This window comes from Solanum verrucosum, unplaced genomic scaffold, assembly GCF_900185275.1.
Source record: "Solanum verrucosum unplaced genomic scaffold, falcon-dt-bn FXZP01000015.1, whole genome shotgun sequence".
In the NCBI taxonomy this organism is placed as follows: Eukaryota; Viridiplantae; Streptophyta; class Magnoliopsida; order Solanales; family Solanaceae; genus Solanum; species Solanum verrucosum.
The window spans coordinates 85,682-97,166 of record NW_026020070.1 but is presented as its reverse complement, the minus strand read 5'-3'; the positions used below and the strand labels follow the sequence as shown (position 1 = coordinate 97,166).

Below are 11,485 nucleotides of genomic sequence, written 5' to 3'. Positions count from 1 at the left end.
CCATATAGAAAAAGCTTAAGGATAAAAGCACCTATTGACACAAAACGCATAACAAAGAAGAGGTCGAAAAGTTTTATATTCTAATAAATGTAGCAAGAGTGAGAAGAGGTCAAACATTTGTAACTCCTAATTCAGTAGTAGCATAAAATCAGACAATACTTAGCTAGTCTAGCCAACAAAAAAATAGACCGTATCAATACTTCGATGCTATTCAATAAGCAGAGAAACACACATGTATAGGCAAAGTGACTAAGTATCATGGACACCTTAACAAATAGTGCATGGATATCAACAAATTTTAGTATAGTAATTATAATTTGCCCTTTTATATTTGATTTAATATCCCTTTTGTCATTGGTCGTCCTCTGCTTGGCATTTCTATATAATAGAAATAGAAAAAAAGGAGCTGTACAAAAAAGACCAGGCCCAAAATTGACCCAGTCCAAACAAACACTCTTACCAAATTGCTAAATCTGGAAAAAAAGGAAACTAAACTAAAACTTAAACTAAAAATCGACAAAAGGGAAAGATGCAGGTGAAATCAAAACTTCATCCATCGTCTTCTTCATCGGAGTTCTTGCATCAGAGGAAAAGCTCTACTCTTTCACCATCAGATTACAACCACTGCTGTGTAGAGGTAAGATGGAAACAATCTAAGTTTTGGGGGTATTTCACATCGAGCATTGTAGATCTCACCAACGCCATGAAATCGTTCCCACCGGAGACTTCTCCAACTCAAATATTTCCAGGTCTACTCTACATAGAAAATGTGTATTCTGATTTTTCTTTGTACCAAAACTTGTTGTATCAATTTAGCTCAATACATTGTCCATCTTCACCCTCGACAAATTGAGCTCAATAAGGAACTAATACCACTGCCTAAGAATTTCGAAAGAGCGCCATTTTGAATGAAACCATGTACACTGCTCCTCTTCTCTATTAATTTAATGTATTATCAATGTAATCAATCCACTACTACCAATTCATTTGCTTATTGATGGATTGTGAATTATACAATCTTATCTGTCAATTGAGCTTGCTTGATTTTGTTTATCCTCCCTCAATTCTAAAATTCTCATTCTGAAACTGTTTGATTCTGAGGTTTGGTGTCTGACTCTTATCCATGTTTAGTAATGTTTTCGCCTCTTTGGGTAAATCTTGAAAGGTGTTAAATGAGATTATCTCGGTACCTTCAAAAGAAAAAACAAGATTAGCTAAAAAATCTGCCACTTTGTTGCCCTCCCTGAACGTGTGTTCAATGACCACCTCCATCCCTTTCATGAGCTCCTGAATTCTTCTAATCTCCAACGAAACTTCCCAAGGGATATCCCATGAACCATCGACCATATTCTTAACAGCTTGAGAATCGGTCTCCAGTGTTAAAAGGGAAAAAATTATTCATCCTGCAGTATTCTATACCCATTCTCAAAGCCACCACCTCTGCCACCAAGTTATTAGCTATGCCAATCCTCTTTCCTTCAACATAAATAAGATCCCTCTGGTCATTTCTTATGCAGAAAGCACATGAGCTAGGACCTGGATTACCTTTCGAAGCTCCATCAGAATTACTTTTATATTCTCCCATTCTAGGCATTTTCCAATACACAACTTTACACCCAATTCTAGGGGTATAATTCGTTAAAAACCTTATCAAATCCGACCAATTATCAGGTATGTTGTGCATCCACGGATATAAGGACTTGGCCAGGAAAAATAAATTCTTGGCTATTTCCTTTCTCATATTTAAATAAGACATCTTCCCTCCATATCTAATTATGTTTCTTCTCTTCCACACTTGCCACAAAAGAAACATAGGTATAGCTTTTAAGATAGGAGTGAGTTTTGTTGATGCATCTGTATTCCACCATTTGTAAACACTGTCTTTTAGGTGTAGGAAAGGGCCCTCAACTCCTACTGTATTAGCAAAGTATCTCCATATTGAGTTGGACATTGGACGTCTAATAAATAGATGTTCAATAGACTCCTGCACTTCTTCCTCACATCAAACAAACACTACATCTTCACAAATCTTGTACAAAATTAGAACTTCCCCTATAGGTATCCTGTTTCTCCAAAGTTTCCATATGAAAAAAGACACCTTGAAAGGGATCCCTTTCATTCAGATAAGCTTGTAGTTCATACATAACTCACCTTTATCCCTAGAATACTCCCAAGCAGAAACCACTAAAAACTTTCCAACTGCATTTAGCATCCACCAAGGTTTGTCCCAATGATCTATGTCCTCTGTACAACTTAACTGTTGAATGATATGATTGCTAATCTCTTCCCCAAAATTGACAAGCATCATTTCATAATTCCACTCGCCTGGTGTAAAACATTGACTAACCTATTCAAGATGAATATTCCTAGCTGCATCAATAGGGAGATAATAATGAAGAGCCCCCAACTGTGTCCAATTGTCATACCAGGCACTTGAGTGACCATATTTGGGTTCCCACCATATTTGTTGATCAAACATTTCTCTTGCCTCCAACATGTATTTCCATGTTAGTGATCCACCTTTCCATTCCACCAACCGGGGCCTCTTCTTTTTACAGTACTTATTCCACATAAAGTTAGTCCATAAGGACTTTTATGTTCGGAAAGTCCACCACAATTTTGCAAAAAGAGCCTTAGATACATCAAAAAGGGATCTAAAACCCAATCAACCTTCTTCTTTGGGTTTACAAATGTCACTCCAAGCCACCCAGTGCTTGTTTCTTCCTGCAGCCTCGAAATTCCACAGAAATCTAGCAAAAACTATGTAAATCATGAATCACACAGCTTGGAGGATTAATAGCAGATAGGAGATAAATAGGGATACTATTGAGAACATTTTTTTAGTAAAACTGCTTTACCCCCAAAAGAGAGCATCGTAGTTTTCCAAGTTTGAAGCTTATTGAGAACCTTTTTCATTAATTCAGCAAAGTGCACCTTTCTCTTTTTAGCATGTCCAATAGGACAACCCAAATATATCAGAGGGAGCTTACCTTTAGCAAAACCAGTCTTCACTTCAATCTGTCTAATCAAATTCTGGGCTGTCTTATGATAGACAAAGAAGGAACTCTTCTCCTTATTAATCATTTGCCTTGATTGTGCCTCGTAATCTTTTAAAATTTGAATCAATATATCCAGTGATTTCCCATCCGCAGAGGTAAAAATAATAGTATCATCAGCATAAGTAGATGATTGATGTTGTCACTCCACTTAGGTAATCCATAACTCATATAGGCTTCATTGTTGAACAATGAATTAAGAGCTCTTGTTAGGACTTCAGCAGTTAAAATGAACAAAGTAGGAGATAAATGATCCCCTTGCTTCACTCCCCTTGAAGAATGAAAGAAACCATGAGCTTGACCATTTATAAGAATGGAATAGCAATTGTTAGCAACCAGCCTCCAAATCATATCTACTACAACAATATCAAAACCCATCTTCTCCCTCACTTTAATAAGAAAATGCCAGTCCATATCTTAAGCCTTAGCCATGTCCAACTTGATCACCACATTAGCTGGCTTACCCCTTTTCCTGATATCTGTAATAATTTCTTGAGCTAGTAGAACATTCTCAGTGATGCTTCTCCCTTTTATAAAACCTGATTGATTTTGTGAAATCAGAGAAGGGAGAAAATAACCCAGTCTATCATTCACCACCATGGAAATAACTTTGTTGATAAAATTGCTCAAGCTAATTGGCCTCATGTCTAAGAAAGATTGAATAACTTTCTTCTTTGGCAAAAGCATCAAATTAGTATGTGTGATGGACTTAGGAAGAGTGCTACCCTGAAAGAAAGAAACTACCACCTCAACCACATCATCTCCAACAATATGCCAACATTTTTGATAGAAATGACCAGTAAACCCATCAGGGCCACTTGCACCATCTCCATTTAACTCAAACACTACCCTCTTGATTTCCTCCTTAGTAGGCATTGCATTGAGAAATCTATTATTTTCCTTAGAAACAACTCTATTGATATTTTGCAGCAAAGACATTTCTCTTTCATTCTGATCCCCTGTGAATAGATTCTGATAAAATTCTTGAGCAGCTGCTGCTATTTGCTCTGAACCCTCCACCCATGAGCCTTTCATATTTTGAATCATGGTAAGAGCTAACCTCTTTATCCTGCCTTTAACTAAGCTGTGGAAGAACTTAGTATTCTTCTCCCCTTCTGTATACCATTGGATTCCTGATTTTTGTCTCCAAAACTCCTCTTCATAGTGTATATATTTCTTCAATTCTGCTTGAGCCTGCTGAAGAATCATTCTGTTATCTGCTGAAGGATCTTCTACAAATAGTTCTTCCTTCACCCTAACTATTTCTTCTCTGATAGATAATTGCTTGAAAATATCCCCAAATGTAGCTTTACTCCAATTGGACAAAGCTACTTTAGTTTTTTTCAACTTATGCTTGAGCCTAACAAAAACATCCCCCTCTTCTGAAGCTACCCAACTATCATTCACCACCTGCTGAAAATCATCCCTTTCTGACCAAAATTTAAGAAACTTGAATGGTTTTCTTACAATGATAGTCTGTTAACCACAAGTGAGCAGTAAATGAGCATGATCAGAACCTGTTCTTGCCAAATGCTCAGATTCCACCATACCAAACTTTCCAATAAAAGACTGATTCATCTAATATCTATCAAGTCTCTTGAAGATACACTCACTATCAATCCTACCATTCCACCATGTGAATGGACTTCCTTTGAAGTTGATATCCACCAATTCACACAAATTTATACAAAATGCAAAATCTTCATATTCATTAGGATATACTGGAAGACCCCCAATCTTTTCTTCCTCATTTAAAATGACATTAAAGTCACCCCCAATCAACTAGGGAGAATCATTGATTTGACTACTAATATGATAGATATAATTCCACAAATTCAATCTCTCTACAGCTTCACACTTTGCATACACAATTGACACCACCAGTATTTGATCTGTTTCCAGAAATTGGAGTCTCAATGATAACATTTGTTCTGAATCAGCTAACACTTCCACCTGAACATGCTCCTGGATAAATACCCAAATTTTACCATTGCAATTATAATTACCATACTCCATGCCCAACCTCCTTTTGTACTTTTGGATTGTATTAACACTTTGAAATGGCTACATCAAAGCTATAATAGAGAACTTGTGATGTCTATGCAACATTTGAATTCTATGGAATAAATTTTGAGTTCTAACCGACCTCACATTCCAGAATAATGTCTTCATCATCATTTAGTGCAATTCTTGGCACCCCTCCTAGGGTTGGTTCTTGTGGATAAATCATCACCTCTACTCTTTCCTTTAATCTTTGATGTTGTAGAGGGAGATAGTCCTGCCTCTGTATATGCCTTTTTTGCTATTAGTAAGTTACTGACTTCCCCTTTATCTTCTATCAAATTGACTTCTGTGTAACTCTTATTTTTCTCCTCTATTTGTCCCTGATGGGAGACTAATTCATGCAAGATCTGAGTATGCTGCAATTTTGGGCCAGCAACTATCAGCTGCTGATTGGGAACCTTCTCTGTATCCTTCAATAGCACCTGATCTGAATGTTTAGATGGATACCATCCAACATTGGGGTCTACTATCTGCAGTGGGATGTGGTAAGTGTCATGTTCCAAAACATTTTGTGTATCTAGAGCCTCGTACTCTTCATATGTCCTGACAATCAAAGTTATTTGTGTTGTGTCCCCTTCGTCCATGGCTTCATTTCTGGCATCCGTTATGTGTTCATCATAGTCTTTTGAGGAAATGTTGCGTACCTGAGCTTCTTCTTTTTCTTCCCCCAACACCTGGAGCTTTCCAGCTTCAGTTATTTCACCTTTTTCCACCTCACCTGGTTTACTATCTCTCGGCACTATATGACCTGCATTGCTCTGAACATTCTGCTGTACTATTTCCCTTCTTGATACCTTGTTGTGATAGTTTCCTTTTCCTTGTGCTGAGCTAGCTATTGTTGTGCTGTCCCCTGCTATCCCTTTTCCTTCTTGTTCCTTATTGTGTATTAATCCTTCTTCTATAATGGTTGCTTCATCATGTCCCTGTTGATTTCACACATTAAAAGAATTGGTGGTACTGATGTTCTCATGTCTTTCTACAGCCTTGTCTCCCATTTTTTCTCCTGCCTTTTTTGTAAACATCCTTGTGGTGGGCTTCCATTTGCTGATCACTGCTCCTTTATAAAATTGCATTTTGTCAAGCTGTTGTGGTATGATTGCTTCCTTCTCATGTTGTTTCTCCTGTTGTAATTCTGGATGCAGTATCCTGCACTCCTCCTCTTTGTGACCCTAAATTCTACATTTCTTGCAATATGATGGGAGTGAGTCATATTGGATCTTAACTTTAATGATTTTGATCTCCTGATTGTTGTTATTTTCTATCTGCATTTGAACATATTCAGGTTTGTTCGCTAGCAGATCCAGTTGAACCTTCACCCTTGCACAACTTGGCTGAGTCTTGTTGATTGTTGCAAGATTCATGTGCAAAGGTTCCCTACTACTGCCGCTAGCGAGAACAATACCTCATTCACAAAGAAAGTAGGAAGGAGATCTGGGAAAGAGATCCAGGTTGTACTGCGAGGTTTCTTCACTTGCCTTGAAGTTTGCATCATATATGAACGGGCACATCTGATATGCATAACCATCTTTTTCTATTAAGTAAGACGAGATTTTAGATAACATATTAATGTAATCTTCAATCCTGTCAAATCTCATTAGAATGTGTCTACTCCGTAGGTGGCCAATCTTGCAATCGCCTACAATACCATAATGTTTTGGTATCAACTCCCGTAAGTCTGCAATAGCAGGTGCTCCGTATGAGAATTTGCCTACAATAGCATATTGTAAATTCTCAATGATATTCATCCGCACTTCATTTTCTGTCAATTTAATGGTATGAATACCACCAAGGATGTCTGCTTTCTTCATCGGGATAGGCTCTACATCCATTTTTTCTTTATTATCCTTGTCATTGAAACCATTATGCCTAATAATAGCTGAAAATTTGTTCTTGGGCTCTGACAATAACTCCAGGTTAGATGTGCTAGGGGTTTTGACCGGGAGGGGAGGGAATTGTGATGATGAAGCTAAACTCAGGCCAGCCATCACCGGTTGTTAGCTGTCGGCCAGAATCATGAACACTGCTAGGTTTAGGGTGGCTCAGTCGTTTCCTCTCTTAGCAGTAGGTCTCCTTTTAGCAACTATTGTTTACACCACCGAAGGAATTCACAATTTTATTACCTTTTTTTGCAATATTTTTTATCCTTTTTTTTGGTTTTTAAACATTGTCACGTTTTTTAAAAAAAATAATAATTTGAAACTCCTTTAAATTTCTATCTTTTTTTTTTAATTGTAGTTTATTATTAATATAATTACAGATAATTAATAATCAATAATTAATTAATTGATATTTTAAAAGTAAAAAAATAGAGATTAATTGTGACGCTGACACGTAGACGCTATCACCTCTCCTATTATATATATTTGCAAAAACAAACAAACAAAGACACGTGTGGGTTAGTTATTTTAAAGTGATAATTTAAATTTAAATAGGCATTTTGAAAAACAAATTTATAAGTTTTAAAAATTTAAGATTTAAAATTATTAATAATTATTTGCAAATCAACTTTTAAAGTTTGAATCACAAGTTCTTATCCCCGCGTCTTCTATGAAATCTAAATAAATAGAGTTTGAATAAAAAAAATTATAAAATTAAAGTTCATTTACATCAACTATGCTACTAAATATTCGCAAAGGCCGTGCCCAACAATAAAGTTATTGCATTCTAATCGTTCACCTTTGTCTTGAAATTGAAAATCATCACTAAAGTGTTTGAAAGTAATTGGGTTACAATGGTTCATCTTTGACATGAAATTTTAAATATTACCAAAGCAAATACTAAGGTTTCGTGGGGGTGATTGGTGAACATCGTTGAACAATTTTATGTGGTGTTATTCTCTATAATTTTATGTTGGGTTGTTTTCTATAGTTTCTACCCCTTGATCTCCTTCTAGTGCGACGTAGTCAATTAATAATTTTATTGGGTTGAACCGTTTTTTGTCATTTACAAATAGGAAAGAGAGAATGTAAGTAATTTTCTTTACTTTTGACATAACAGAGAAAATTAATTAGGATTGCCAGACATTATTGTATTCACTGTCGGCAAATACAAATTTTATTAATTCGGTCATGCTAGCTAGAAGGAAATTATTGGGGCACGTTTTGCTCAGCAAAGGTCCAACATGTACATGCCCAACATTGAAGGATGGTGGTAATGATATTGATATACCAAATCCTAAATATGAGTGATTGAGCTATGAAGGTCTGAATAATATTTATGTTGAATAGCAACATCCATCTCACATGATCATACATATATACATACATATATCATGTGGTGTGAAAAACAACTCCAAACCTTGCATCTATATCATCAATTGTTGTATCCTAGCAAAATGCATTTAAAAGTGTTGAGTTTACAGCAACGTCAAACATATACCACTCTTGCTTGTGGAGGAGAAGCACACAAAAAGGAATAAAAGTAAATTCAAATCTCAAACAAAACCACAAGAAATAAAAGAGGAAACACTAAATCTGAAGTATATATACATGTTTTTTCTTAAACAAAACCTATGTTAGGCTTCACCCAATAAGATTAAAGTTCTCCAATGAAACATGGCCACTGCATTTGCTAGTGGTATATTAGCTTTTGTCTCATAATTGCACATCATTCTTCAAAAGCAAGAAGGGGTGCTAAAGTTAAAATTCGGAATGATTCTGGTGATGTGTATAGTATGTCACGTTCGATAACTTGATTCATTTTCACTTTGCAAGACCAACTTACATTCACAAGAAATCAACATAATGTGAGTCCGCCGAAAAGATCTATCTATACAAATGTTTTTTGATTGATTTAAGCCTAAGTGATATTTTACATCAAATGATCATCATCCTTTTCTGTTGTAGGTCATCAATTTAATAGGTGTATGCAATGGAACTTTTTTGCTCTTGATAGGGTTACATAGAACTGATCACATGGGGAAAAATAGGTTCGCGTTTAAAAAAATAACTTAATGTCTTCAAATTTTAAAGAAAAAATCCAAGAAGAGTAGCATTTTAGTCTTATTTCATGATATTATATAAGCATGTAGTTGACTTTATCCATCGTATAATGTGTTATAATCTAAGATTACCAAACTGATCTTAAGCATCATATCTTATCCTTATATGATGATCCTTTCAATTCCACGATTTTCATTATTAGGAGCATGGCAATAATCATCGTGTTAAGTTATTGCTTTCAACTCTCCTATGGAAAATCCTAAATAATATTCAATTCAGATAAATATCTAATTCACTGCAAAAACTTAATTTATTGGTCAAGTGTTCCAATACTACAGTTGCAACTTTTATCCAATCCAAAAACAACTTCTCAATACAAATACAACACCAAAATCAGTCAATGTCCATTATCAATACACAAACTCGAGAATTGAAATTTTTTCAACATTAATTTGAAGGTTCTGAAAGAATGTGGAATTATACCTGAAGGCTTGAAAATTGGAGAACGCAAAATCAATCCTTTTGTATAATTTGACCTGCTTGTTATTTTGATTTTACAACTTCAACGTGTTGAAATTACTAAATTAATGGTTGTATTTTCTTGAAACAACCGAAAGATGACCATGAAAATTAAATGAAATTTCAACTTTAATGTCATTGTGAATTTCATGGCAACATCAAACAATTCACAGCTTCCACCAATTCTTCCACATTACCTGAAAGTTGAAAAATCTCAGAGAGAAAATTAAACCAACTCGAAGCAGAAATTCCAAACATATAAAGATTTATCTTCCTTTTTTTTTTTTGTTGAAAAATTACTAATTGAAAAAAGATATCACACATAATACATTTTTAAACTTTTACCCCTTTCTTTCTATAGTTGATCACAAATAAACTTAGAGTTTCATTAATTTAAATGCTCGAACAATCTGTTGTTGGTCATAATATCTCATGTGAATCTTCAGAATATGATAGATAATATTATCATAATGGAACATCACAAGCCACAAATTTATATACATAAATGACTCGAAAAATCTATACGTAGATATATACATCTTAGCATCAAGTAGTACTATATAGTTTTCTCCCGAGTTTGTTTTCAGTAACATCAATTGATTATCAACTACTTCCTCCTGAATTATGATGCAACTTTCTTAAAAGATAACAAAGGAAGATGGCAACATCTTTGTTCATACATGGCATATGATCTAATCAATAATCAAATTTGGAAAGAGTACCAAAATTTGAAAGGAGATATAGTTATATTCTTCATTATCTGCAGTAGTAACCCACAAAATAATTCCTCAGGAGAAAAAAGATAACATGAAGTCTGATTTAGATTTCTTACAACTTAACATAGCTCTCTTGTACGACACATGTTCTTTCTCTGCAAATTGAACTTACAATGGTCATGTCAATTATGTGGCCATTATATTGGGTATCTGTTAATTCTAATTCTAAACAAAATAAAAATTTTAGTACTAAATTGATATATATAGATTAAATGACGTATCCATAAGTTCAAATTGACAAAAAATCACAGAGAAGGACCTTTTTTTGTCTTACCGTTTCATGTGCTCCTTTATGTCGCTTCCCCTTTCATTTTGATTGTACCTCTTAGCCCACTTTTCGTTTTGTTGTCCTTCTGTTTTCAATAGAAGTTTTATCCATGCTCAATCTGGAGAGTTGTTAACTGCCACATTACTTAATTTTGAAACAAAAGAACTCGGAGAACATTAAAATGTGTAATAAACATGAACACCACTTGGAATTTGAAGTCTACAACAACAGTTTAGTAGAAAGAGGAAGAGACTATGCTTATTCAGTCGAGGCCAAATGTAGAGCACACTTTGTAAGGGCTTTATAATATTTTAATGCAATGTTCTTCCTCAAACATGTTCTGCACTTATGGAAACCTTACAACTGTTTGAAAAAGTAGACGAACGAGTAATATTTGTATTCTCTTAATATCTAGTTTTCTCATAAAGATACCTACATCTCAACCTTCTGAGTATCAATTCACCTATAACGAGGCTTATGTAAAGTTCATTTGACGAATCTACGTATTCTTAAGGCTTTGTGTTTAGCCAGACTACTAATGGCAGTGATCTCTCGGGCCCTTTGTTTCGATTCCTTATTTCCCTTCCGGCTTCATTCATATGTAATCGCAAACATATTATAATCAAAATGTATTTACCATACACATGGGGAAGTCGATTGTTGATTCATGAGGCAAAATCCAACACAGAACATGTAGGATGCAACTACCTACTCCAATTTGTGCCATGACAGAAATATAAGAGCAAAATATACTTCTTCAATAATTTTGCAACTTTTTGGCCAATCTCCTGTGACTCAAACGTATTTGGCCTCACTTGTTATATGTATCAAAATATGTAGGACTTCTCAACTTCATACACT

At 35.0% G+C, this 11,485-nt stretch overlaps 1 protein-coding gene across 1 annotated transcript; it reads right to left on the bottom strand.

The window, feature by feature from the left end:
• Positions 1-1,050: 1,050 nt before the first annotated feature.
• Positions 1,051-1,594, bottom strand: LOC125823854 (uncharacterized). Its single transcript, XM_049503225.1, has 2 exons — positions 1,420-1,594; positions 1,051-1,358 (listed from the first exon to the last, which is right to left on the bottom strand). The coding sequence occupies exons 1-2, from the start codon at positions 1,592-1,594 to the stop codon at positions 1,051-1,053; spliced, it is 483 nt and encodes a 160-aa protein (XP_049359182.1).
• Positions 1,595-11,485: the final 9,891 nt, after the last annotated feature.

Coding starts and splice junctions, on each gene's coding strand:
- LOC125823854 (XM_049503225.1), bottom strand. CDS start 1,594: ATGCCTAGAATGGGAGAATATAAAAGTAATTCTGATGGAGCTTCGAAA. Junction 1,359..1,419: donor GGTGGTGGCTTTGAGAATGG/GTATAGAATACT, acceptor CCGATTCTCAAG/CTGTTAAGAATATGGTCGAT.